Source organism: Durotheca rogersii (assembly GCF_024521655.1).
Source record: "Durotheca rogersii strain YMJ 92031201 chromosome Unknown GGS23scaffold_12, whole genome shotgun sequence".
NCBI classification, from domain to species: domain Eukaryota; kingdom Fungi; phylum Ascomycota; class Sordariomycetes; order Xylariales; family Xylariaceae; genus Durotheca; species Durotheca rogersii.
The window spans coordinates 675,421-703,000 of record NW_026251243.1 but is presented as its reverse complement, the minus strand read 5'-3'; the positions used below and the strand labels follow the sequence as shown (position 1 = coordinate 703,000).

The window sequence follows — 27,580 nt, the reverse complement described above, 5'->3', positions numbered from 1 at the left end:
CCTCCAAGGCCTACGGCTCGGATCCCGAAAACCGTTTGAATAACCGAAGCTTCTGTCTTCGGTCATCGCTACTGATGCGCCGTATTCATCTTACGGGATTGTGTCTCACACCATCGGTTTACGTGTGTATGGTATCATGGGAAAGTCCCTTTCCAGGAATTCCTGCTCAATCCGCCTGCGGAAGCGAGCGGCTTTGTTTACCGGCGCTCGAGGACTAGCGAGAAGAAGCCGAGCAGCCATGCTGGCGCTCATACTAGGCGCCGGGCCGGGTGGACAAGAAGAACGCAGACGCGGAGACTAGATAGCAGGGTGGGCTCGGCAACTCGAAGGCGTCGGAGTCGGAGCCGGTCAGCAACCGGCCCGGCTACGGGTAATTACCTCGTCTTCCCACGACAGATTTGGCCACGGTGCATTCGGCGACTTGGCAAAGCCCCCAAGCTCGGGTCTCAGCCGCTCAACCTCATCCTTCATCCTGGGGGGGCTAGAATGCGACATACAGCATATACCTATATATATATATATATATATATATCCATAGGTGCATAGTTAGATACGGCTGGTGCGGAAATCATCTAGTCATTCGGTCCAGAGCTGAGCGTGCGCATTTACCCCCGAAGGAATCAATCGACCGCCTGAAGCAATCCGTACTGTACCTGCGGGTAACTGGCAGGCAGGCGGACAGGCGTACGCAGGTCGCATAAGCCAGCGGGACATTGCCATGGCGTAGCCTAGATGGCACGCGGGAGTGTCGGAACGTAGCAGATCGCATAGTATTGCCTCCCCCCAGCCCGGACGCAGCACACGGACACGTCGTGACGCCCGCGTACGAATGCGCAGTAGCTCGACGTAGGTATAGTTACCTGGGTATATGCCTACGGCTTATACCCACGCGGCGCGTACATGCCCCTGCACATAAGGCGACGGCGCATAGCTAGCTACGTAGTGTAGCCTCCTCCTCTCGTCGCCGACGGAGCCGAGGGTCTGGATACATGGTGCACACACACACACACACACACACACATAGACAGACAAACTCCGCCGGCTAGGTACGTTATGTCGTTCGCATAGCTAGCTAGTGAGTTTTTTTTTTTTCTGGGCTCAGTCGCCGCCAAGCCGGTCGCGAGTCGAGCTGAGGCGAGTCCAGCTGGGCCGGGGTGCGAGCGAGAAGACGAGAGAGGAGACCGCCAGAGGGGAGAGAGAGGTGGTTGGGAGGAGCCAGCAGCAGAGGGAAATCTCGGGGGGACCCATAGCCATTCGGACCGATGAGCCCCCCCCCCCCCCCAGCAAGCGCCCAGGTAGATACGTGTGTAGACAGACAGACAGCCTGGCTCCGTATCCGTACGCACGCGTATGCGGTAGGAGTGCGTGCATTACGCGCACGTATGCACGCAACCTGTGCGCGCGGGCGCGGTACGCGAGGGTGTAGGTAGGCGTCTTCCTTACCTACCTACCTACCCTATCGAACGGACCTCGCGCGCCGCCCCGACGGCAAGGGACGAGGTCTAGACGTAGGTAGGTAGGTAGAGTACATGCGAGCGCGCTGCCCTGCACTGGCCCGCGTCGGTAGGGGCCGCGATGCGACCCGCGGCCCCCTTCCGAGCCGGGGGGGGTAGGCTTGCTTACTTACTCTGCCTGTCTTACTCGCTGGCTCGCACTCGCGCTCCACGCGCCCGCACGTGGCCGTCCGCCGTTCGACGCCGGCGGGCTTTAAGGAGGGGGGCGAGGGCGGCCACGAGGCGTGGCGTGGTCCTGAGACGACAGCGGGCGGCCGAACGCGCGGAGTTGCCTATTCGAGGGGGGCGCTCGGCCGCGGATAGGATGTGATAGGATAGGGAGCGGTTGTCGGCGAGGCGAGGCGGAGGGGAGGGCGGAGTTGTGCGTGGGAGGGAGGGTGCGTGGCGCGAGCAGCGATGACGATGGCGGCGGCAGCGGCAGACGCACGCCAGACGTCCCACGCATGGCGCTGGACGGGGTGTGGAGGGGAGGCGAACGCGCCGGCCTGTCTAGACACGGCCGCGCTCGCTCGCACGCTCGCTCAACTAGCTTACTAGCCAGTCGGCTGGCTAGCTGGATAGCTCGAGGGGCGGAGCGGCCTAGCCGGGTCTGTCTCAGAGACCAAGCTAGCTTCGGCCTGTCTGTCCCGCCCGTTCGTCTGGCGAGCCAGCGGAGCCACGCCTTCTATCTGCCCGAAGAGCGAGCGAGCGTGGGGGGTCGGGGGGGGCTAGGGGGGCGCGGCTGGGACGCCTACACACACGCCTGGCGTATTGTTGACGCACGTACGCTCATAATGACACGCGGCGAGTCTCTTCTGGAAAGCGAGGGGGGGACGGGGGAAGGACAACTTTGGCGAGACGAAGATGTCCTGATGCTCGTGTCCGGGTGAGCTGATCTGAACAATTGCCTCTCTCTATCGTGCAGACACGCGTGGCTAGGACAAGCGGACGATGCCCGAACAGGCAAGCAGGCGGCGGACAAGGAGACAGCTGTGTGTGCGTGTGTGTGAGATAGAGAGAGTGAGAGAGTGAGAGAGAGAGGGCGAGAGAGATAACGCAGGACATAGGGCATGCGTTCACACGCCCGCGCGCGCACAACTCACGCTCCCACCCATCCCACCGGGCCGAATACGCCCTGCCTGCCTGTCTACCTCCCGACGTCTCCTCTCCCCTACGCACCCAGCTGGGCACGGCATACGCACACACCCTCCACGCGAGGTCCCAGCCGTCTTACCCGGCATTTCCGTCTTCGGATAGGCGCCTACATACCTACCTCCTCGACACGAAGGCACCGGAGGCGTAGACGGCCTTGCTCCTTATTCCCTCACCCCTTACCCCTTTACCTCCTTTCCGCCCCTCCGCCCTGCACCGGCCCCGTGCTCCTTTGCGTTCCTCAGTAGCCACGAGTAGCTCAAAGGCTAAGCAAGACGGCGTAGAAGGTAGATAGTATCTGCGCCTGGCGGAGAGGTAAGGTGGTAGTAGCCGGGCAGGGAGAGCACGTTCGGTATGTGTGCGGGCGGACAGGGTATCTATTTACGTATGCGTGCATGTATGCGTAGCTATGCGTGTGTAGGCCAAGCTAGGAGAGCCTACGTTTCCCCCCTTCTCCCTCCTACCCCTGCGTAGGATGCGCGCGCGTACAATGGACAGCGAACGGGGACAGAGGCAGAGGTAGAGACAGAAACATCTAGATGGGACCTCCTCCTCTCGCGTGTGGCCACACACATACACATATACATACATGCACATGTACATACATTCTAACACATCGTACCCACAACCCCCTTAGACAGCGCCCCCGGGACTGACGTGGCCTACACATGCAGTCAGTGAAACTCGCGCGCCGAGCCCTTGACCCATCTTTGCTCGCCCGCCCTGGGTTGCGAGCTGCGCACTTGTATTATCATTATACAGGGGCTAGCAGGACTGCTTTCTCTAGCTGCGGGGAGATGTTCCCGGTTCTCTTTTTCTCTTGGCCTTTTTTTTCCCTGCTCCCCTCTCCCGTTTCGTTTCTTGCTCCTCGCCTTACCGGAGTGGCGTGCTTCCTACGTATCTCGCTGCGTCTCTCATCCGTCGTTTAGGCGTGCTATCTGAATCGCTTTCCTGGCCGTACGTACATACATACATATAGGTATATATATATGTGTGTATGTATATATATACACCTACTAAGTATCTCCTCCAGTGTGCCCCTCCTCTCTTCACAGCAGCATCCCTATTCCACGGCTAGCACCGCACTGGGATAACAATGCGCTGTGTCCCGCGTGTGCGAGGGGTACGTACGCGCTATCCCTTACTTTAGGAAGCTAAACGGACTGGTCTTCATCTCGGGGCTGCGCGGGCTCATCGGCAGCGCGAACAGCTCGTCCTCCGTCTCTTTGCTCTGTATCTCGGGTGGCGGCGCCGACCCCTCCTGCTTCCCGGCCTCGCCCCTGGAACCGCTCCCGAGAACCGCGTCGAGCGACACGACGCCGGCGGCCCTCGCTGGCGGTTTCGGCGGCGGCACGGGAGCGCGGAGCTCGGGGGCGCCGTGGTGTTGCTGGAGTGCGAAGTGGGTGCCTAGGAGAAAACGACGCCGCCGACAACGACGTGAGTATTAACCGAAGCAGAGCGGGAAATGAGGTAAGCGGTTCGCCAGGGAGGGGGGAGGGGGATGGGGGGGTTAAGGTGTGAAGGAGGCGCCGTGTATGTGTTGCAGAGTTTTCTCGGATGCCTCCAAAAAGGGGGAGGTGCGGAGAGGGAAAAGGGGAGCCAGGCACGTTTGTTCAATTAAAAAAAAAAAAAGAAAGCAGAAAAAGAAAGCGAGGATAAGAAGAAAGCGGATTACGAGTGCTCGTCATAATGAAAAAAAAAAAAAAAAATCACCTACGTAGAGGATTTGCCAGTTCTGTCGGCGAAGTCGCCAACTTCAAGCCTTTCAGCTTCTCGCCTAAGCGGCCGCCGACGGGGGACCGCGGGCTCTGCGGTGAGACGGGGGGGCGCGGCTCCGCCTCCGACCGCGCGCGAGATGCAGCAGCGGCGCTGGCCTCGGCGAGCAGGTCGTCGAGCCCGAAGTGGTCGATGATCCACAGGCGCTCCTGGACCGCCATCTCGAGGCCGACACTCTCGCTGTTGTCCCGCAGCTCGCGCCGGATCTCGTCCTGCAGCTGCCCGGCCCGCAGCCGCGCCCAGGCCGTGTGCAGTACGCCCCGCCGCCCCGCGTCCCGCGTCCCGATGCCGAGGCCCGGCGCGAAGATGGCCGGCATCGACCGCGCCGTCAGCGCGCGGCCTGACGCCGCGTGCGTGATCGTCACCGCCGGCGGCACCGTGGCGCCCGACGGGAGCAGGAAGTAGATCCGTTGGCGTCGCTGCTGCTGGTGTCGACGCTTCCCCCCCTCGTCGTCGCCGTTGCTCTTCTTATTCGCTGCCCCGTTTTTGCTCCCGTTCTCGTCCCCGTCCGGCTCCACCCGCTCGCTGACGGGAAACGTGGCCCTTTTACCCTCCCATGTCACTACCCAACCATCCTCCGCCGTCGGCGCCGGGTCCCACTCGACCATCAGGATCTTGGACCCGTCGTTGCCGCGGCCGGCCTCGAATTCGAACCGTGCCAGGGCGTCAGGGGAGGCCGGTGACGTCGGCGAATCCACCACCTCGGCGACGTCGCTAAACTCGGGCGCATGTCCACTACCGGCGCTGGTGTTGGCGGCTCTGAAGCGTGGTGCTGATGACGGTGACGACGAGGGAACGACGTCTGAGGGCTTGGGAATCCGGAGGGACCCGGACCCGGACCCGGTAGCGCTAGGTGTAGGTTCCATGTTTCACCCGCCCACCCGCGGCGTGTACCGTACGGGGCGGCGGCTCGCGGCGCGCGCGTAAGTATGAGGTGTACGAGTGTAAGTGACGGCGGGCGCGAGAGGAGGCCCGCTTTCGGCGGTGAGCGAGCGCGGGTGACCTTGCTCCGAGGCGTGCGTGTCAGTGGGAGGTAGGTATAAGCAGAGGAGGGACCAGCCGCCGCTTCGTCTACAGGCGCATCGAAACACCAATGGAGGCGGCTCAGTGCTCAGTGGGCGGGTTCGAAGGGGGAGAAAAGGGAGGGGGAGGTTCGGCTAGGAAACGAGCATTCCCGCGCGTCTGTCGCAAGAAAGGAAGGGGGGGGGGGTGCAGGAAGGGTGTGAGAGACCGAAGGTGAGCCAATCTCTCTCGGACCACGCGCCGCACGCATACACAGACACACACACCGACATGGACACACAGGCGCATGCACGAATCACCCGCCGATAGACTCAGCCGCGCTACGGCGGGGAGAAGGGGGGGGGAGGGGGGTGGGAAGAGACGTTGACTCGGGAAAATAAACTCAGGAGGACGGATGAATCTACTGGGTAATATCGGACGGCAGCGGGCTCAAGCAACAGAGATAGTGTATACATTTTGCCCCTGGTCCCTACCGCCGGGCATTATATAAGAGGAGACATCGGCAGTTGGGAGAGCAGCAGAGCAAAGTAACGAAATCGTGGTAGAGATAGAGAGGAGGGAGGGGGAGCCAAACCTGCACTGATTAAGAGGCGAGTGTGCTTCGGCGTAAATCGCGACGAAAGCTGTGATGTGTGAAACGTAGGGCGGGAATAAGACCTAGAAGGCAGGGTTTTGATGATGAGAGGAGCCCTCGAGGAGCCCTCGAGGAGCCCACGAGAAACAGAGATGGAGAAAAGAGAGAGAGAAAAGAGGTCTCCCGCGCGGTCTGTCCCGGATGGTGGCCGGTGGTGGATTACCGAATTTGGCAACCTGCCCAACCTTGGTCTCGTAATAAGACCTCGAGAAGGACGAGAGCGAGGGAGAAAGAGACAGGTCTAGACTCTCCCGCTGTTGTGCGTGCGTATATAGATGGGAAAGATAGGCGGGTAGGTAGGCGGGTAGATTAGACGAGGAACAGGCGCGCGGGGAAGAGAAAACGGGATAACTAGGACAAGGTGTGTGAGAAGGGACAGATGGCTCTCCGCTCTGCGCCTCCCCCCCTATCCCCTCTTAGTGACGATTACTCAGGGTGGGAAAAGGGAATGCTCGACGTCTTGGCGGGCGACGACGACGATGGGTAACGTGGCAAGGGACCCCGTCCGTCGAGGGTTCGAGTGAGGCTGGGGACCATCTGACGCGATTTGTCCTGGCCTGTCCGATTTCCCAGTCCCTGCTCCGTCTCGATCGATTTACATATCAGTAGAGCCCGCAAGCACTGTCTGACTAACTATCCAACACTTTCTATCTACAGTGAGGTAAAAGTAGCCATCGGCGATGGAGGTGAGAGAGAGAGAAAAAAAAAAGGAACCAGGCAGAGCGAGGGAAATCCAGGCCCATCCCAGCCCACGCCCAGCCCATGCTCATGTGGTTGCTAAAAATAGACCGACGCGAGCAAGCCGTTGGCTCGGGGCATCTCGCTTTGCTTGTCCGTCACCGTCATCGATCTATGCCAAGGGGCCACCTGAAATAGGTGCATGCACATAACACATACATGCCACACACACATGCGTATGTATGTATGTATGTATGTATGTAGTGTCGATAGCTGCTAGGTAGGTGGTTTGGCGTGCGTATGAGCTCTCTCACTCTCTTGCCTTCTTCGTCCAAGACCCTATGTGGGCAAGCAGATATGCGTACCTATTGGCGAGAGGGGCGGGGCATGGCGCTTTATCCCCTTCATAAGGGACTTCGCTGGTCTATCCTAGACCCATCCTCTCTCTCTCCCTTTCCCTCCTTCTTCCTCGCCCTGCTTACTGACTTACTAGGAGCGCATGCCTAGCATATGTAGGTGTACGGGACTCACCCTTGACCTCCCCTCGGCCGGGTGCTTGGCTCATGATACCGCTCAGGAAAGGAAGAGAACCGACCGTTCAAAATCACGAGAGTAGGCTACCACACGGGCTCGCATTTCGCGCCAGTGACTCGTCGACGTAGACGAGGCCTTGGTCGGATCGGATATGTTAATATTGGGTCTGGATCAGACTTTGCGAAGCTGATTGATTTTGCGATAGGGACGACCCTTTCAGACAGAGGGAAAAACGCCTTTCGCGTCGTCGGTTCTACTGTCGCTGGTTTGGTTTCGGGAGATCCTCTCTCTTTCCAACGCGGATACTAGTAAGCCAACGTCACCGTGTGTGTGAGAAACGCAGTTTCGCCATTGGGCTCAGAGAGCCGAAGACTGAAAAAAAAAAAAAGAAGAAAAAACCCCGCGGCGCCGGGGGCTTCGGTTGGATCAGCTAAGTGCATCGGATACCTCTTGAAAGGAGGGGGTGGAGGGGTGAGAAACAGGATCCTGCCGGAAAAATATCGGCCGGGAGAGGTGAACGGAACAGGCAGATGTGAAGGCTGTTCTGTCCCGATATCACTCATGACACGATTCCTTGCACCAACCCGCGACATGGGCGACGTGCTCCCCTTGCGCCACAAGGAGATTGGATAGCCTGATCCTGTCTCGGATCTCAATCTGGGGTTCGTGGCCCAACCCCCCAACGGGTTCGGTGGGTGTGCGAGTGGGCGAGTAGGTGGGTGGGTGTGCGTGAGAGAGTACGGAGTGTGAATTATCGGCGCGAGTGGGTGTGTATACCGACGCCCCTGATAGCCAAAAGAGACAAGCGACGCGCACACGAAGAGGCCTCACAGTCAGGCGAGCGGTAGTATCGATCTAATATATTAAAACATACCATGGTAAGCTGCAAGCGACAGCCCACTCAAGCGAGGGACTGGGCCTGGGCCGGCTTCTAGGGGGTGGCTTTCGTAACGACTCGCGCCCAGCTCCGGAGATTGCTGTCTAGGTGTTACTGTGACCAAGTCGTCGAGCTTAGGGGCGAAGAGGGCCGTGTAGGACCGCGCAGACTCCGCGGCCCGAGGACAGCCTCGCGTTCGAAAGCATACCGCACGTAGCTCGAAATCAGGAAGTGTTACACGATCGGGTCGCAGGATAGAGAGAGGGTTGGAGCCGGGCCCTCGCTTCGACGTCTCCCGCCGGAGTCCAAACGTTTGCGCCTGCTCGGTCCAATTACTTTCCACAGGTCATCGCCGTCGTCGGTATGGGTTTGACCGAGCGAGTAGATCATCGGTACTGTGCGACCTGCCAGTCAGTCAAGAACCACTACATTTACCGACGGGGCTCTGTCCGACCGGTCGAGCCATGGCGGCATGTTGCCATCGCTCGAGCGGAGTGGGCACATCACCATTAGGCATCGGTCGTCTCGGAGGCCCGACTCCTATGGCATATGATACTCTAGGTTTTAACGCCTTGATCCGACGAGGAGGTCCTCGTTTTGCCCGCTATCAGAAGCATGACACAAATATCACGTTGCACTCGCGTAAACTAGTTGTGTCCGCACTCCTCAAAAGCCGGCGTGTCTCGTCACCGAGCACTGAGGGGCGAAGCCGAAATCGAACTGCGGCTACTCTGTACCTATCTACTGCCGCGCCTAGCTTGGTAGGGGACGTGTTCCACTCGGGCTGATTCGAGGTCGTGTCTTGACAAAGGGTTTTTTTTTAAAAAAAAAAAAAAAAACCCCCCCCTCCCTATGAATTCCCCCCTTCGAGGAGAGATATTATGTGTCAGCGTAGGCAGGTAGAGCGGTAAGGTAGGTTATCGTTCGTCGCTGTGTGAGACATGACACAGGGCCTGGATCTCGTTTGCCATAAATAAGAGAGAGGTAGAGGTGGAGACAGGGCGCGGCGGACGAGCGCGAGAAAAGAGACAGGCCTGGTTCTCGTCTGGAAAGATAGGCTGCGTGTGAAGGGGGATTGACGGTGACAGTGACCAATGAGAAAGAGGGCGTGCCGTAGCCAGGAGGAACTGAAGAACGACCGCGGTAGGGCCGTTGATCCACATGGGTAGCCTTTCCTTTTGACGAGCGACGGCTCAACCACGGGGAATTCCCACGCCCTTGTCTCTCCCGGTTCGCTGACAGTAGTGGCGGCTTGCTAGTAGGTACATTACATCGCAAACGGCGTCCCTGTCGAAATCAGGCGTTGTAGGTATGTAGGTATGCCGTTGGAAAATGACATACGACACGGCCATCGCCTGGAGGATGACGGGTGCTGAATCAGACGCCAAACAAATGCTCCGCTACAGGAAGGAATAACAATCCGCGAACCCGCCGCTACTCGGCCGGCTTTATCGCCGTAGAGACGGTAGGCGACGAGAGAGGACGAGACGATTGATTATGTATCCCGGATAAATTACGTGGGCTGACAGGAACACCTCAATACCAGGAGGGTTCCGAAGAAACAATTGTTCATGATGAGAGGACAAGCCGCTCCCTAACGCGCTTCACAGGCGAATAGTTGTGTGTGCTGTACCGTATCTTCCCGTAGGGTTTATTTGACTCTCCCGTTGCCGTCAATGAGACTTGACGATTCGGACAGAAGGCGGTGGTCATGTGTGCAATGTGTACATGGTGAAGGGTAGCGGACGGGTGGTAACTTGGGTTGTGTGTCCCGTATGCATCCACCGCATCATCGTAGGGTACGAAAAAGGGGCTCCTGACCCCATTGGGAAAGAAAGAAGAAGAAAAAAAAGGGTGCCTAGGTGGCATGTAACATTGCGAGGCCGAAATGAGAAAAGCAACGAGAAGTGCCGAAATCAATGCAGATCTTTCCCGAATCGCGCTCAGATCGCTGCCGTTGGCGAATCGTGAGATTGAGAGCAATGACCCCCCTTCTGCCCCCGTTTACCTGCTTCCTCGACGGACTGGCTCTGCAGCCGTCCAGCGTGATGCTGGGTATCCCGCATATACCGTTTGTGGTCGAAGGCGATGTGTCGTGTCGCGCACGCGCGACCGGAGGCCCGTCTGGTCTGCTTCTCGCTCGACCTCGACGTCTCGGTCCAAGGAGGAGAGAAGACGAGAGAGTCCCAAGTTCAGACAGACGCTCGGCCAAATCCCGCATATGCCAAGTGTGTTACGGCCGTGCCGATGGCCAGGGAAGGGAACAAATCGTGACCCAGTTACGCACACGTCTCACATAGGTACCGTATCTCCTCCAGACCCTGCGAGCCTTGGCCGGGAATCAAATCGGTGCTTTTCTCGGTACTGGCCGCATTTACCTATTGGGAGCTTCCCCCTCCCCCTCCCCCCCCGGCCCCCCAGACGACACGACCGGAAATCACGAGGCTTCGAGAGGGCGACTCTGTCTAACCCGATGTTATGACAATCTGCAAGCTGCAGCCGACCTTGCCATAGGCTAAATAAGGGGTGGGAGAAGGGGACGTAGGCCTGCTCGTCGTGCCTCGTAGCCAGTACTTCTAAGCAAGGCAGGGTTGTTGCCAACGGCCAATCTATGGTTTGCGCCGGCTCTACGCGTAGAGGAGCGTCGGCGTTAGGGGTCAGCTATCAGAAATGAAGCCATCCAGACGCGGATAGGCAGACATGCTATGTAGGCATATATGGATGATATGTGGTGTGGATGGAGGGATGGAGGGGACTAGGGGAAAGCAAGAGGGAGACGGAGAGGGGCCAGTATACGGGCGGAGGCATTGGTGAAGGTCGAGAGGAGGAGGAGGAGGAGGTAGGGGTTAGACAGGAGGCTCTCAGTGGACGACCGAGAAGTGTATACGACATTTGCGGGCCGATAGGTGGGTGGCATCGCGAGGGACTCCGGCAGGATGTAAGCAGCCAGATCAATGCGGAGTGGGCCAACCAAAGCGCTGAGACGATGGGATACCGCATGGAGACTGCCATGCAGGTATGACTCGGCGCGAAAGGGCGAGTTATGGCCGTCTATGGCCGTACGACGGGGGCCGAGTCGCGGAGCCGATCTAACTTGACGACTACATGGCTGTGTATGTAGTGTGGTGTGGTGTAAGTGTACTGCAGTGCAGCGTTGTAGTGTAGAGTGCACAGCGCAGGCAGATGGGCAGGCTGTGTGGGTGGTTTTGGGGTTATAGAGGGTAGGAGAGAAGGGAAAAAGGGAGAAGCAGCTGAGGACGATGACGACAGCGACGACGACGATGACGACGACGGCGGCGGCGACATTGGTTCTTCGCGGGCGAGTCCTAATCTATCGCGGTCACCGCCATTATCATTGTCATTGTGATCATCGCCGTGTGCCGTCACCATCCCCTTCCCCATCGCCATCCACTTCCCCATCCCCTTCCCCATCACCATACCATCACCATCCCCGTTGTCACGACCATGGATCGGGTCGGTGGGTTTGGTCGTCTGTGCTCCAGAGGCGTATGAATCGGGTACACGACATGACGGTCAGTATTTATGCCGCAGAGGAGGGTGCTTTTCACGTCAGTAGGTAGCGTTATGTAGTAGAAGTGCGCAGGGACGCCGGGAGGTGGGATGGGCTTGGGCACGCTGTCAGTCTTCGTGGATACTATGCGGATGGACGGTAATAGTGGGAGAAGATGTGGGGAGACAAGGCGAGAATCGGTAGAAATATCGAAATAATGGGTGTGCGCATACACACGTACGTACGTCACATCGCCGAAATAGGTACCTGATGTACGCCCGTCTGTCCCTCTACCCGAGCCACCGACCGGCTACCAGAAGAAGAAGGGGAGTACCAAATTGAAGGGGACGGATAGGGTACCTACAGCGCCTACAGCGCGCAGAGAGGGCACCTATAGTACCTACAGGTGCAGCACTTACAGTACCTATCACGGCACCTGGGAGTACAGAAAGGAAGTACCGAGGGGCCTGCCGCAGCGGAATTATGGGAAGAGGGAATGCTTGGACAGATCGGGCTCGACGTGAGAGTTGCTCTGATGATAAGGCGCATAACAGAGCGGCATAACGACATATCACTCGCTGGCCATAGGTCGGCACCACTCCACTATTTGACCGGGCAAATCGCCGCCAGTAGTGCTTAAAAGGGTAAACCCTCACCCGGGGGGGGGGGGAGGGGTAGGGGTACTAGGGGGTACGGAGAGAGGAGACCCTTATTGTATCTTTTAGCTCACGCCACGCCACGCCTCCCTTTCCCCGCGGCCGCAACCCCCCGAAAGAGAGAGAGAGAGAGAGAGAGATAGAGAGAGGTGTATATATAGAGGATGTATATAGAGAGATAGATCGAGAGAGAGGGAGAGGAGGAGGATTTAGGTGGTCTCTGCGTAATCACCACCAGAGGTACCTAAGCTACCTAGGTACCTACCTAATGCTGTGCACGGCGTGGGGGAACCTGCTAACCGGCCCGGCAGAGGGTACCTGACAGGTTAGGTAGGCGTCTGTAAATGAATACCTTAGGTACTTGCTCTAGGCCCGTAATCGCGTGCTGAGCAGGTACGTGGAGATGTCATATGGAGAACAGGCTACGCTGTCGAGGGCGAAGGCGATGTATCTAATATACCTGGTGGGAGGTGGGTGGGGACCTACCTACCTAGGTACCTAGGTACCTGGGCAATACCGCAGAGGTGGAAAAGGGCACCGGGACTAATTTCCCCACATGCAACCCGCCTCGTCGCCCAGGGAGGTACCTCGCGGTACCTCTGCTGGTCTGCCGCGGGCGGCTTGGCAGGGAACCTTTCCTGCGGCAGGCCCTGCAGCCCTCCCGATGCCATCTCTCTCTCTCGGTAGTACCTCCGATGTACCCTGGCTTTTCCCGCCGTTTTTCCCAGCCAGGCCCACTCCCGTCATCTCCCCGTGAATCCACCCTCAATCCATGTACTCTCCCTATGTACTGTACATATGTACATGGTCCCATGTTCCCATGCCGCGCCCTTCTTCCCTCTCTCTCCCTCTCCTCTCCCTCTCTCCAGACGACCTCCCAAGACTCAAGAGTCCCCATTCCCTCCACTCCCTTTCTCCCCCCCCCCAGAAGTCCCATAGTCCGCACAACTCGCGAACTAGTTCCAACTTGGGATCTCCGCCACCTTCACGTTCTCGGCCTCATTCTTCCCTCCCCAACCATACTACCATTCCTACCACTCCGCTTCCTCTGTTCGCGTGGTCGACTATATGGGTCTTTCTTGTTCCTTAGCATAGACCCTATGTAGGCCCTTTAACACCCATGCGACCTTGATCTCTTCTGTTCACCTCTGCCCCCATCCTCTCTTTATCTTCGTTTGTCACCTTTTCGAGACACCATCCTTATTCCTTATTACTCCATACTTGGACGCTTCCCGCATCTTGGCCTACGAACCGCAAGTTGCGCCTCGTCTCTTAGCCCTCACCCCCTCACCTCTTCCCGTCCCGACGGTGACTACACCCCCATCGGATTGTCGGTCGATGCTCTTCTAATCCCGTCACGATAGTTCTTCCCCTCGAGCTGTCCGTTCCCGCCGCATCCGCCATAATACCCAGCGCGGGCACGGGGTCTGCGACGACCGTCCACCAGCGTTGTGTGACCGCATCGTCCTCGACCAGAGAGACCCGACGCTCCAATTCCGCCCCGACGATCGAGACTGGACCAACCGGATCGGCGTGGAAACCAGACGATAGGTGCAGAGCGCTTGGTCGTCATTGCTATCCCCCCCTTCCATACATCCGACGTCGCTCGCTTTTCGCGCTTTAATTGCTGTAATTTCTCAACCCGTCGTTCATTTACCTATCCTCCTCTGGCCTCGGCTCGGGCGTTACCCCATCGTGGCCCTCGACTCGAATTCTTGCCGGCGACGGATTCCGGTCTCCTTGAAAAGCGCATAGCCCTCCCGACGCTCTCCGATGTCTCAACATGTTTGATATGCGACTGACTATCGTCGATACCATCGAGCTCGCCGTCGCCCTGCTTGTGCCTGCCTTATAGAGGACAAGCGTGCGTTACGGGCATCGCCTGTCCTCCCATTCCGTCCCGGTGTACCCGCGCAATACCCGGGAACTTCTCACATGATGGACCCCCCACATATGACCGAGTTTGCTTCGCGAAAATACTTCGACAAGCTCAAGCAGCTCAGCGAATCTAAGGACCACGCTCATGCTCACGACGATGCTGTTATCCCGCTGGATGGCCCTGCCGTAACCGAATCCTCAACATTCATTCTACCTATCGGGGGAGCAAAGCCGATAGATCGCGCCCTGCATGATGTTCAGAAGGCAGAGAAGGAGAAGCGCCGCGCCAATTTCAGCCTTAGAACTATTCTGCCGTCACGCAGTTCTACCGATCACGAGCATCGGAGACAGTCTAGTGATCCCCCCCCAAGGAAAAGGTGAGCCCGTCTAGCCGCTGACGATGCCGAGTCGGCACTGCCCGCCCTCCCTTCTCTGCTAACTTTTCACCCTCAGCGTTCCCTTCGACCAATTATTCTTGGCGCTTCCCAACGAGTTGAAGATCCAGATTATCGCGTCCTTACCTTTGTCAGACATACTGAGTCTTCGCCTGGCATCGCGATCGTGGCATGCTATGATCACGATCAACGAACTTCCGATCGCGCGGTACCACCTAGTACATCACGTCCCGGCCTATGCGAAACGGTTATATCCGGCACCCGATCCGACCGCGATCCGACTCCACTACCTCTGCGGAATCTGGCACCGATTACACGTCGCTGCTAAACTCTCGTACTTGATATGCGAGAGGGTGACGAAGGAGATGTTTCTCAGGACCACCGAGGCCCAATTCCTCGAATTCAAACCACAATACGAACGAATGCGACGCCGATTGATCCCGCTACTCTTCACCATCTTTCATTTCTTCGAGATGTACCGGAAACTGCATGTCGAGTACATCAAGGAGCACGGGCACGGGCTATTGCGGGATCCCTATACTCTCAACCCTATCGAGCTGAAAATAATGAGCATGTACGATGACCAGACCTTACTACGCGTTCACCAGGTGTTTCCGCTGGTTGTATCCTCGTTCTGCCGGCGCCTCCGGCCTCCTTCTTATGTCGGCCGCTTCGAACGATCCCTGAGGGGTTACATGAAGGATCCGCCTGCCGACGAGGTCTACGTGGCTGCCTTGTGCGTGGGCGGGCTACGGCAGGTGGAGCGGTTCTGGGAGGTCAAGGGGTACAACTCTAGGAGAGGGGTGGTTGAATCATGGTATAATTCGGTTACGAAGGAACCTGCGGATACGACGACGCCGAAACAACGACGGGGTTTCGGGCGCCTCTCTAGGAAGAAATCGAGTACGAACGACCCCGATTTCTCGAAGTCTACCGGGGAGGCACACGGGTTCAACCGTGTGCGGCACGGGTTCGATTACGACCGACGGGGGAGTGAAGTATCGGCAACCGACTTTCCGGAAAGCTTTGTGTTCAGCACCAGCATGGCGCAGGGTATGCCGATGGGTCCGCTCTCACGGGAGCACCTCAAGGCGGTGCTTCCCGACCTGCCGACGCTGCACCAGATCTGGTTGCCCACCGCCGAGGCCCTGATACTGGAGAGGAAGATTGTCGAGCGGCCGCAAGACATCAAGCGAAACGCGCAGGTCATGCTGGACCTGATCCGCGAAGATGGTGCTGCCGAAGAGGACGAGTGGTGGTACGGGCGATCGGCGCCCGAGTCGGTACGGCCACCCCTCGAGGCCATCGAAGAGGATCCCGTCGAATAAGAGCATTTTTCCACGCCAGCGAATCGGGTTTTGCGTTTTTCCACGGTCGGTTTGATGAGACTTATTAGCATCGGCGCTTTAGAGAAGGATATATATCCGGGAGGTCTGGGCTGTGCGCGCGCGCGCGTCTAGCCGTGTCGTATTCATCGTCATCGTCGTCATATCAGCATTTACAGGGCGTTTTTGTTTTGCGTACGTCATAAGGGTCGGGAAACAAGAAGTCCTACTTTTTTTTTTTTACTTCTTTTTCGGTCCATCTATCGATACTCTGCGACATAGCTGAGGAGAGGAGGCGATGAATATCTAAATTACCCGGGATTGCTTTTTTTTATTTTGTCCTCAACCAAATTCTTTTCTCGTTTTCTTTGTCGACTTGCCGTCTCCCGGGACGTTATATATATTTATGGCTTGGAAAGAAGCATTGGATAACTCGGCGCATGTGTGTATGCTCGTGCGCACGCGAGAGCATTGCGAGCTTCTGTTTCCTTGACTCTGTCACCATCGCAAGGGGGTGTGGAGAGAGGGGGGAGGGAGAGGACACCGTCTTTACATTAGGAGAGGGAGGTACTCAAGGCGGGGAAGTGGAAGCCGGAAGATGGGGCCAAGGGAGAGAGCGAAAAAAAAGGGGGGGGAGATGGGAGGCCGACGGGGAACGCAGCGAGGAACGGGGAGATTTGCCAAGGCGGAAGGGGGAGAGAGAGAGAGAGAGGGAGATAAAGGGGGTACCTTCCACCTGTGTTCGGTTGTCGAGAGTGGATTTTTTTTTTATATATTACTATTGCCAGTTCCACCATTGCAAGTTGTCGTGAATAACAAAAAGGTTCCCTCACGCTGCGTCTTCTGCCTGCCTACGGTTTGGTGCTGCTCTGGTGCTGTGAAAAGCCCGAGAAAGGGGGGATACGGAGGTAAGTAAGTAGTAAGGCGAGCGGACCCGCCGTGGCGAGGCGCGAGAGATCGACGCGTCTTGCTGAGCCGGGCCCCGCCCGACTCGGCGCCGTCGCTAGCTCCCGCTTCCGCGCCGGGCTTGCCGGCTGGCATCTCCTTGCCACGCCAGGGAGCTGCCCCGAGCGCCTGCCCGCCGCAACGCGAGGCGGCGCAGGTCCCGCGAGGCATTGTGTGCGCGTCGGGCTGTGAGTGAGAGGGTAGCGGCACCATATATATGTGGAGTTGGGATAGAAGATATGTATCTATATATATATAATATATATATGTATGTGTGTGTTTGTGTGTGTGTGTGTGTGTGGGCGTGGTGTATATCTCATCCATCATTAAATACTACTACTTACTACTCGTCGACAATCGTTAACGTGACGCTCCTGATATAACCCACGTGTATATGCGTACTCTCTCTCTCCCCCTCTGTCTCTCGCGGTCTTCTCTGGATATCCCCGAAACCCACGCACTCTCCCCTCTTCTCTCTCTCACCCACACTATAGAAATCCTCTGCAGCTGAGGCCTCTCTTCAGCCTCTTCTCCCCCCCCCACCCCCCCCTCGCGCCCCCTTTTTTGCACTTACCTAGCCTGCCCGTTATAAGCCCGGCCGAGTGGACTCCGTTCCCCGTTCCCGTCTCGCCCCCCTTCCGATCCCGACCCATCTCAACTTCTCCCCTCTTGCCTTCCGAAGTGGTGAGTATTCCCCAAGACGTCCAATCGCCGTCGCTGTTCATCACCGCTGTCGCCGTCAACGTCACCCAGGTAAATCACCTTTTCGTTCTCTTTTCGCTTTTCTCCTTTCTTTTTTTCTTAAAAAAAAAGAAGGAAAGAAAATAGGAACCGGCGACGCAAATGGTATATTGAAAACACACACGGAGAGAGAGAGAGAGAAAGAGAGGAGCAGCAACAATACCAGCCAACCAAAAAAACCCGTGAGACGCGTCCCGCGAAAAAAAAAAATCGAAACTCCCGCTCTTCTTGGTCCACGCGATTCCCCGTCTCGCTTCCTCGCTTCCCATCCCTCTCTTTCCTAGCTCCCTAACACCGAACGCGATTCGAGAAAGTGAAAACGGCAAGAAATGAGAGAGAGAAATGATGACGTTTTGATACCTTTCGACGTTGTCCCGCCCATCGAGCCTGAAATGAACACCTACTGTCCCGATTTGATGTGCCCTCCATTCATTCATGAGAAACGAGTCGGCTCCTGTCCCTTTCCTATCCCGTATGAGTATATCTGTCGTGAAACATATAAAGCCCAAGCATAAACAAACGGGCCTCCCTTAAGCTTTCGCTTCCTTTCATATCTCAATCCGCTTGCAAGAACGCCATCTTAGATTTTTTTTTCGTCCATTCCTCAAAAAAATAAAATAAAAATAAAACGCCACGTTCCGTCATGTATCATACGTCAATCAGATTATAGCGGCCCTTTATTTCCTACGTGTCCCCGTCCCGGGACCGAATCACGACTGCCACCTGTTTTGAGCGGCGCGGCCGACATTGGAAGAAGAGAGATAGGTACTAGTCATACCTGCCGCCGAGGAATAGAGAGAGGCAGCGCCGGAGCTCGTCGTTCGCTGCTGTGAAGGCATGCCGCTGCCACCGAGCCCGTACGAGCCGGCGCCGAGGCCTAGCCCACCGTGGGTACCACCTGGCTCTAGGCTTTGCATATCTAGAAAGGTGGAATCGTAGGGCGCGAAACTCGCCATCGTGGTATGCGGCGTGCTGTGGGTCGTCGTAGGAGGCTGCCGCGCGCCAAAGTGAGGGGAATGGTTCGAGACGTTGTGACTCGCGGTGCTGGTTGTGCGGTAATTATTATCGAGTGGCGAGGCCGAAGGCGTCCGTCGCGGCGGATACCCAGTATTGCTATGAACCAGCGATGGCGACCCTCGGTAGCTCGAAGTGTCCCCTTGCATGAGAGGCGAGTTGGACTGGGCGCCAAACTGAGGGGAATTGGACATGTGTTGCACGAGGCCGGCGTTGGGAGACCCGGTAGCCATGTGCTGAGGCTGGCGCTGACTCGTGGAATACGTGGTGGCCTGTGTGTTGTACGAGGAGCCGAGGCCTTGTGTTGGGGGATAGTAACTTTGCGACGTCCTAGTCTGCTGGTGTGAGCCTAGAGAAGAGGGCAATTGCGGCGTCTTTGAAGCCTGCGACGGCAGAGGCGACGCGCCTTGAGCGGCGTGTTGCTGTATCTGCTGGCGATTGGCAGTCTGTTGTCTCACATTGTCTTGCTGGGGTTGGAGACTGGTAAATCGTTCAAAGTGAGCCTCCAGGCCCTCAGCATGGTGAGAAGGTATGTTGCTCCCGATCGGCATAGTAGTCGACTGGTGTTGTTGCTTCTGGGCGCGGCTAGAATGTTGTGTCGGGCCGTTGCGGTTATGTGGTGTAGATAAACTATCGTAAAATGCATCAAGCCCCTCGGTTACCGGAGGGTTTCGCGATGTGGCTGAGGCTTGACCGGATTGCCGGGGTTGATCCAGCGAAGCCGCAGTGGATTCAAGGGGGTTCTTCGACACCATGCTATTCGGTGTCGGCCGCTTTATTGCTTGCAATGTGCCCGACTCTTGAACCTTGCGGGGGCGTTTTGCCGCGGGGGGAACGTTGCTTCCAAGTGCAAACTGTTGGGCGGGCTGGCCGGCCGAGGAGTGTACTTGAGACATCGAGGTTGGAACCGCCTGGGAGACGCTAGGCTGTGTCTGCTGGGAGAGTGAGCCTCCCGCTGCGGTCCCAGAAGTCCCATCCACTTGAGGATTTGCAATACTAGCGGGGGCAGACTGGCGCTTCCGCTTTTTTCCTGTTATTGATGACTCCTTGACTTGAGGAGTCGGAGTTAGGTTGCTAGACGTAGTGGTTGCTAGAGTGGCGAAAGACTCGGGAGGCGGAGGGGGCAGCGTTCGTTTGTCCTTCTGAGAAGAGATGCCATCGCTGATAGTAGGCAGATTGCTGTCACCCGAATACAACGAGGTCGCCCCCCCCCCTAACTGGGCGGAGTGCTGGTCAGTGTGATTCGACGGACCCGGCGGCTGCTGCTGCGATGTGGATATATTTCGGCTTGCCGAGTCATTGGCAACCTTCGGTTTGTTTTTCGAACCTTTTGGCCGCCCGGCGTTGGCCTTCTTTTTGGACTGTTCACCGAGCATGGGGACCGGCACTGGCACGGGAGTTACTTTCGGTGGCGGCACCGACGAATTATCGGTCGGATTAGGCGTACTCGAGTGGGTGACGGTAGATTCTATCGCCTGGCCCGGCTGCGGCAGATTAGAGCCGTCTTTAGGCCGATTCTTAGACCCTTTCGGTCGACCACGCCGTTTCGCGCTCGACCCAGGGACCGTCGCGGCATCGTTGATAGACTTGAAACCACCGGCCGAACCGGGTGCGGGCGTATTGTTGAACGGCTCCCCTTCGGGAGCGCGGGGGGGTGTGCCCGGGCCATTCCCCGGTGGCCCGCCAAGCTCAACTATGCTATCTCCATTTATTTCGTGAATACTGTCGTCCGCCTCAACATCAATCCAGCCGCTATCATCCTGGGGCTCTTGGGCCCGATAAGCAGTTCCTTTGCTGCCTTTTTTGATTCCCTTGTCGCTTCGTGATTTGCTAGCTTTGCTCCCCTTGGGTCTTCCCCTCGGCCGTCGCTGGTTGACGGGCTGGGTAGGCTGGGGTAGAGGCGCAACTTGTCTTCGGGACTCGCCGAGATTGGGAAATATCTCAGCGATCCATCCGACAAATAAGGAACCCGAACCGTTGGCTTCGGCGCTCTCGGGGAATTTGCCGTCAGCGGGGGGTGGGGCAGCGGGTATACCGCCGAAGAATGCGAGCGCCTTACATAACTGGTCGACGACGGTGTTGGGAGGGAGAGTCCTGAGTAAGGTGAGCAGTCGAGCCTGTTCCGTCTTGGTCTCCGCGATGCTGAGCGGCCGATTCAGGTCGGCATCAACGGCTGCGGGTTCGGCCGAAGTAGATTTCCCCGGAGAGGTGAATTGTTTTAGGCCTGGCGGCCGCGGGTAATTTGCCCTGCGTTGATGGGAGACGTAGCTGTCCGTCTGCGCCAGCTTGGCCTGTAGAGCGGTGCTTTCGCTGGTCCGCTTCGCGGCGGCATCGCGACCCTCACTGGCACGGTGACTTGCGACGTCCATATGCATGACGCTGAAGTTCCCTTTCATCTGTTCATTGACATCCTTCAGCTTGCTCGGGACCGGGTTCCTCAGGCGCCCGTCTCGAGGATATAGCCTTAAGTCAGTGTGCACTGAGCCGTCATTCGAGACGGTGGTAGTAGGTAGGAGCCCATTGGTGCCCCCATTGGTCGTAGAAGCAGCCAGAGATGGGGACGGCACAGTCAGACCGGGCGTGGGAGATTCAGAAAGCGGTTGTCCGTTAGAGCTCGTGGCCCTGGCGGAGATGGAGGTTGAATTTTTTGCCAAGTTGGCGGGTTGTTGGCCTGCGATATTCGGTCAGTCAGCCGAGGAAAGAAAAACACCTTTACTATACAATGGGGGGGGGGTAGATGACAGAGGAAAGAGAAGGGGATTTTTATTCTTATAAAAACGAGGGAAACTTACTGGACGTGGTAGCCATTTGATTTAGACAATGGCAACCATGACAAGAGACGAGTAGCGCAGCCTGGATCGGGTTCGTCGACTAGGACACGGCGAAGACTCGGCTTATCTCTAGTTGTTGGATGTAGGCGAGTTGGGGGGATTCCATGCTCATCGGCGGCATACGACTGGGTGCAGAGATCACCAGCGCGTCATGGCGAGAAGTCGGTGCGACGTCGTCGAGAGTCGGATCGAGTCGGGGAAATGAAGGCAATGCGCCGAGAGGGTGTGAATAGACGGGCGATTCTACAGTTGAGGAGGTTGGCAAGGGCAACAAGAAGGCGGAGGTAGGTGGTAGTGAGGTAACGAGGCAGGGAGGTTTACCTAAGACCGGAGCGATATAGAAAGGGCGGCGACCCGTCTATCGTAGACGGGGTTCGAATGGCAGTCTTCCCACTGCGGTAGCGGGCGGAGCAAATGGAGGCGGTCGGATCTCGAGCAGGATAGTGACAGGTGGTCGGGCTTCATAGGACTGGCTGCTTGCTGATGCTGGTGTAACGACGACAGGGCGAGGGGAGCGAGGGACGAAGACGGACGACACGGCGATAAGTACACACAACACGGACGGATGTGAGACAAGGCACGAGCGGGCGGGCAGACCAGCTAGACGGCCAGAGAGCGAGAGCGAGAGGAGGCGAGGAGCAGGAAGGGAAGGGCGACGGCGGCGGGAGCTATCTGTCTATCGATCTCGAGATGAAAAGACGGACAGAGAGGAGGCGGGCGAGGTAGGGCGGGCTTATGTGCGCGTATATGTGTGTGTAGGTGTGGGTGGTCGGCGTGTGCATGCGTGGGCGTGCCGTGTGGGCGCAGGTGGGTAGGGAGGCAGGTAGGTAGGTGTGTAGGTTATGTGTAGGTACCTAAGATATGTGTATGTGTAGGTAGGTGTGTGAAGGCGTGCATGTGTATGCGCGGCTGTCTGTCTGTCTATCTGTCGATGCCTCCGGGACTGGCGATGTTTTTGGTGAGAATATACGGATTCTCGTGTCCCGGCGGTTAGTGGATTTGCACGTCGACGGCTGTAAGGCTCTCGGGATGTGCTATGGGGGTTTCAAATCGTGGTAATCTGCATTCGTAAGAAATGGGGTTCGCCTGGCAGAGAGGTAGGTTAAAGCGGAGAAGAGTCGTCGCGAAAGATGGGATTGTTTGGCGGATTGATTCGACGACAGGCTTGGAAAGGGGACGGCCGGCGTGGGATGGGGCGAGGAGCAGGGATGCATGTATGCAGGTATGCAGGTAAGGAGGTAGGTAGGTGTGTCACTGTGTGTAGGTATATAGGTACCTACCTGTTGTGTGTGAAAAAAAAAAAAAAAAGTGAATATACCTATGCAGGTAGGGGTGTATATGCAGCTAGGCAGTTATGGAGGAGGTGCCTGCGGTTCGTGAGAATGACAGGGTTCGGTTGGCAGACGTGGCGGTGGGCTTGTGTGCGGGACTTGTGTGTGTGTGTGGGCGCGCGCGCCTACGTCAGGCACCGAAACCCGCCCACCTTGCAATTAGGTGCCTTCTGTATCTGCATAATATACCTACCTGCTTATTGCCATGTAGCTGGTATACGCATATATTTATAAATGGAGGTTTCTGCGAGCCTGGCAGCAAACTCATGGCTACAAAGTTATAGAACCCCCCTACCCCCCCTGCTGGCATCCCTCACTCTAACTGGAGGTCCGTTAGGTACTGCTAACCTACCTATGAGACCGCTAGGTACATCATCCTCGACTTCTTACCAGAGGTACATGCGTCGGTGTGGACTTGCGGGCAGCTCCAACAGGTACCTAGGTATCTAACCCAGGGTGCTAATACCTTACTTACCTGACAGGTACCTCTGCTAAACCCGGAGCAACAACATGGAAGCCAGCCGGCATTGCTTTCACCTATACTATACCTACCTCTACCTACCACCTACCTACCTTAGGTGCCTCTGGTATCCTCCCACCGATGAAATACAGCATCACCTACGTACCTCCCATCTCCATACGAGCCCGTATCACAAATATTTACCCACCACGTACGGGACATATATGTACGTAGTAGTTCCATAGATGTGTTCGCCATCGCCCGGTCTTCTCTGCGTATACCCCAGGGCTTGCTGGCCAACTCGACCCCAAACCGTCCATCCTTGAGAAATCCTCTCCTGCGTCTCGAGCTCCGTCCCAGACGAGCTCTCTTCTCGACCCGACCCCAGCCAGCCAGCCAGCCGCCCCTCGGCTTAGGACGCATTCCACGGAAGCCCGAATAGAACATACCCACCCAACCGATCCCGCCTGCTCTGCCGCTATGGCTCCGACCCCGACGAAGTACATCCTCTTGTCGCTGCCTCTCAGCACCTTCGACACGGGCGACCGGCGAGAGGCTCTCGAATCCCTCAAAGCGACGATTAACCCCGAGAACGGGACCATCTTGCCATTCGCTGTCCCCGATCTTAAGATAGGGTCCCTAGACGCCTTGGTACAGCAAGCCGATGATCTGGCGAAGCTCGGCAACGCCTGCGACGGAGTGGTGAACAAGGTCGGGGAATCGTTACGTGCCCTTTACGGAGGCAACGACGACATGGCCTCCCAGCAGAAGATGGTCAACGACAGTCCGTGCCTCCTCTCTCTCCGACCCCCGGCTCCTGACGTGCTAGCATATTAACGGGGAGTTCCCCAGAGCCAACCGACCAGTACCTCCGCACCTTCAGGTGGAACAAAGTCCGCTACCGGGCCGACCGGCCCGTTGGCGAGCTCGTGGATATCTTGCAGAAGGTACTACTCCGCTCGGCTTGGGATCGCTCCCATCGAGCTCGTCGGCAGCTATGCTAACTGGGGGACGCGCCCCGGCAGGAATTGGCGACGATCGACAACGATGTCAAGGGCAAGTTCAATCAGTACAATCAAGTCAAGACGAATCTCGCCGCCCTGCAAAGGAAACAAACGTAATGCGCCTCGAGAACACCCAGCTTCGATCAACCCCCCTCCCGCCTCCAGCACATGTACTGACGTTACTTGATGGCCTCAGGGGCAACCTCGCGACCAAATCGCTTACGCCGATCGTCAACCCCTCCTTGCTAGTAAAGGACTCTGAATACCTCGAAACCCACCTCGTGGCCGTCCCCACGAACCTGAAGAAGGAATTCTTGAGAAGCTACGAGACGCTGTCGCCTATGGTGGTCCCTCGCTCGTCCACGCAGGTCGCGCAAGACGACGAATTCGTCCTGTTTGCCGTCACCACGTTCAAGAAGCACAGCGCCGAGTTCCAGCAGAAGTGCCGGGACCAGAAGTGGACGCCCCGCCCGTACAAGTACGTCGAGGGCGGCAAGGAAGAGGAGCGGAAGGAGCTAGACCGCGTCGAGCGGGACGAGAAGAAGCTCTGGGGCGAGGCGCTGCGGCTCACTCGCACGGGGTGGAGCGAGAGCGTCATGATATGGGCCCACGTCCTAGCCCTCCGCGTCTTCGTCGAATCGGTGCTGCGGTACGGCTTGCCATTGGAGTTCGTATCGGCTATCGTACTAGTATGTTCACCCGCCGCATAACCTCTGCCCCTCCCCCCTTTTCCCCCCCTTGATCTCCTGAGGGGAGGATATGTCGTATCTGTGCTGACTCGGGGACCTTTTTTTTTTCTTCTCCCCCACGCGAGCAGACCAACGCAAAGCTAGCTAAGAAGGTCAGGACGGCGCTCGACGCGTCGTACTCATACCTAGGCGGGAACGCCTTCGGCCGGGACAAGCGGGGACGGATCACCAAGGACGACGCAGCCCTGACGTCCGAGATGGCGGCGGCCGGACTCGGCCACGCCGCCGAGGGCCACGAGTACACGGCGTACGTGTATTACGAGTTCGAGCTATAGACGGGGCGTGATCGCAGCGGCGGACGCCAGCTGTCTAGGCGTCGGGTGGATTATATATATATATACGAAGTCATTTGCCATGTCATGTCAGGCTAGCCAGCATCTACTCCTACCGAGGAGGGGGGAAAGCAAGGAGCGGGGCATCGGGTGATCGATTGCCGTTAGCAAAGGGGGAGTGGCGCACGCGTGTATGGGGGGGAAAGAGTTGGTGAGGTTGGTGAGGCCTTTCTGTGTATATTCCTCATCATCATCATCGCGGGAGGCGAGACAGTCAGATATAACCTGTCCATAACAACTCATGCATGCTATCGAAATGTCCCACCTCCCCGTCCGTCCTTTGCCAACGCTGCCGCCGACGTGGTGCTTAGGCGATGAGATATTCCAGTTTAGCATACAGAAAAACTAAACCACCACCCGCTCTCATCTTTTTTTCCCCTTCTTTTTCCTACCCTCCTTTCCCCCTTCTTCCGCACCATCGCTACTAACGCCCAACCCTACGGGGCGACATTGCCCCGCGGCTAGCTAGCTAGCTAGCCAACCGGCCCCCGCCGGGGGGGGCCGGCTTAGGGGGCGGGCGGGACGTCGGCGACGGGGGTCTTGCCGGCGGGGATGAGGCCGCGGTCCTCGAGCCAGCGGACGACCTGGGCGACGCAGTCCTCGACGGAGGCCTGGTCGGTGCGGAGGACGATGTCGGGGTTCTCGGGGGGCTCGTAGGGGGAGTCGATGCCGGTGAAGTGCTTGACCTCGCCGGCGCGGGCGCGGCGGTAGAGGCCCTTGGGGTCGCGGGCCTCGGCGACGGCGAGGGGCACGTCGACGAAGACCTCGACGAAGGGGAGCGGGCCGTCGGCGTCGTGCTCGTGGCTCGCGTGCAGCGCGCGGGCGAGCTCGCGGTCCGCGCGGAACGGCGAGATGAAGGACGCGATGGCCACCACCGCCGCGTCCGCGAACAGCCGCGCCACCTCGGCCACCCGCCGGATGTTCTCCGCCCGGTCCCCGTCCGAGAACCCCAGGTCCTTGTTCAGCCCGAACCGCACGTTGTCCCCGTCCAGCCGGTACGCCGCCACCCCCAGGTGCAGCAGGTGCTGCTCCAGCGCCACCGCCACCGTCGACTTCCCCGACGCCGACAGCCCCGTGAACCACAGCGTCAGCCCCCGCTGCCCCCGGTAGGCGGCGCGCTCGCTGCGCGACAGCGACGGGTGCCAGGTTATGTTGCTGCGGCGGCGGAGAGGTTAGTTAGTCTAGGCTGGGTGGTGTGCGTTTTTGCTCCCGGCTTGTAAGCTGCGGTGGGGGGAGGGCCTGTCTCTCTAGGCTTTGTTTTATCCGAACCCTTATTTTCATTTTTGATCTTGCCTTTTTTTTGTCTTCTGGTCCCGTCTCTACTTGTCGAGTGGCGCGCGGGTTGCCCCTCTGCCTACCCTCGACAGAGTATCTCTACCCGTCCGTGTATCGGCATCTGTTCTCCGGTGCCGTGGCCGACGCAGGTACCGTCTGCAGAGCGAACCGGGTTGGTCGGCCAGGGCACCGGCTGGTGGGCTGGGAGGGAGAAGGAGGATGGCGAGGGAATGAATGGATGGATGGGTTGGCGGGGGAGGGGCAGAGCGGGAATCGTGATTCGCGCCGGATGCGAGGGAGGGGGGGGGGGGAGAGACTGTGTAAGTGGAGGGGGAGAGGGAATAAGGAAAAAAAAAGAGCGGTACAACGTCGGAATCAGGAACCACTTACGTTGCCATTGTGCCGGTTTTTGATGTTTTAATTTATATGTTAATCGCTCTCCGGCGGGGTCAACAACGGTAGATCAAAGATGCTGGTTTCTTCTGGGTGTTCGAGGAGGCGAAGATGGAAATGGTGGAGGGAGATGGGAGAGGAGAGAGGGAGAGAGGCAGAGGCGCCCAAGGTATAAATGCGCCCCAACCTAGAAATGTCGAAGCTCGCGCGTGTCGAATTCCATCACCGACAGAGGCGCCAACTACGCCTTAAACTGCAATTCTTATGCTATCCCGAGCGGCCACAGCCAGACGCCTACAGCCAGATAGCCAGGTCGGCCAGCGGCATGATGTCTTTCCAAGCTGCCGTTCACCATCTCGGCACTCGGATGACGTGCTTCCACCGTCCTCCGATTCGCCCGCCGCCCATCTTGGAAATTCGACGTCCCCACCTTCGCCTTAGCCAGCCCGTCTATCGCGGCCTGTATAGCAGTGGAAATACCGCCCCCAGGGCCCCTAAGGATGGCCCCGAACTAAGGATGGCCCCGGGGATGGCCCCTATAACGACTAGGGCTAGCTAACCTAGGCACATACC

The 27,580-nt window shown here is 57.8% G+C and overlaps 7 protein-coding genes across 7 annotated transcripts; 2 read left to right on the top strand and 5 right to left on the bottom strand.

The window, feature by feature from the left end:
• Positions 1 to 3,786: 3,786 nt before the first annotated feature.
• On the bottom strand, positions 3,787 to 5,287 carry GGS23DRAFT_605566 (uncharacterized protein; the record flags this gene model as incomplete). The annotated part of the gene is made up of 3 exons (XM_051519777.1): positions 3,787 to 3,977; positions 4,363 to 5,135; positions 5,202 to 5,287. 3 exons carry the CDS (start codon positions 5,285 to 5,287, stop codon positions 3,787 to 3,789), a joined length of 1,050 nt encoding a protein of 349 aa, XP_051371382.1.
• Positions 5,288 to 10,582: 5,295 nt separating this feature from the next.
• GGS23DRAFT_571190 (uncharacterized protein) lies at positions 10,583 to 11,548 on the bottom strand. The gene has a single exon (XM_051516565.1). It carries the CDS (start codon positions 11,177 to 11,179, stop codon positions 10,871 to 10,873), a length of 309 nt encoding a protein of 102 aa, XP_051371381.1. The 5' UTR covers positions 11,180 to 11,548; the 3' UTR covers positions 10,583 to 10,870.
• Positions 11,549 to 14,088: 2,540 nt separating this feature from the next.
• On the top strand, positions 14,089 to 16,154 carry GGS23DRAFT_86572 (uncharacterized protein). The gene is made up of 2 exons (XM_051521357.1): positions 14,089 to 14,589; positions 14,666 to 16,154. Exons 1-2 carry the CDS (start codon positions 14,270 to 14,272, stop codon positions 15,933 to 15,935), a joined length of 1,590 nt encoding a protein of 529 aa, XP_051371380.1. The 5' UTR covers positions 14,089 to 14,269; the 3' UTR covers positions 15,936 to 16,154.
• Positions 16,155 to 17,426: 1,272 nt separating this feature from the next.
• Positions 17,427 to 18,192, bottom strand: GGS23DRAFT_86521 (uncharacterized protein). The gene has a single exon (XM_051521355.1). It carries the CDS (start codon positions 18,053 to 18,055, stop codon positions 17,636 to 17,638), a length of 420 nt encoding a protein of 139 aa, XP_051371379.1. The 5' UTR covers positions 18,056 to 18,192; the 3' UTR covers positions 17,427 to 17,635.
• GGS23DRAFT_86528 (uncharacterized protein) lies at positions 18,192 to 21,721 on the bottom strand. The gene is made up of 2 exons (XM_051521356.1): positions 21,425 to 21,721; positions 18,192 to 21,303 (listed from the first exon to the last, which is right to left on the bottom strand). Exons 1-2 carry the CDS (start codon positions 21,438 to 21,440, stop codon positions 18,329 to 18,331), a joined length of 2,991 nt encoding a protein of 996 aa, XP_051371378.1. The 5' UTR covers positions 21,441 to 21,721; the 3' UTR covers positions 18,192 to 18,328.
• A 1,896-nt stretch (positions 21,722 to 23,617) lies between these two features.
• Positions 23,618 to 25,326, top strand: GGS23DRAFT_86352 (ATPase, V1 complex, subunit C). The gene is made up of 5 exons (XM_051521354.1): positions 23,618 to 24,038; positions 24,107 to 24,201; positions 24,280 to 24,371; positions 24,455 to 24,947; positions 25,076 to 25,326. Exons 1-5 carry the CDS (start codon positions 23,735 to 23,737, stop codon positions 25,280 to 25,282), a joined length of 1,191 nt encoding a protein of 396 aa, XP_051371377.1. The 5' UTR covers positions 23,618 to 23,734; the 3' UTR covers positions 25,283 to 25,326.
• A 434-nt stretch (positions 25,327 to 25,760) lies between these two features.
• Positions 25,761 to 27,141, bottom strand: GGS23DRAFT_86337 (adenylylsulfate kinase). The gene is made up of 2 exons (XM_051521353.1): positions 27,005 to 27,141; positions 25,761 to 26,494 (listed from the first exon to the last, which is right to left on the bottom strand). Exons 1-2 carry the CDS (start codon positions 27,010 to 27,012, stop codon positions 25,846 to 25,848), a joined length of 657 nt encoding a protein of 218 aa, XP_051371376.1. The 5' UTR covers positions 27,013 to 27,141; the 3' UTR covers positions 25,761 to 25,845.
• Positions 27,142 to 27,580: the final 439 nt, after the last annotated feature.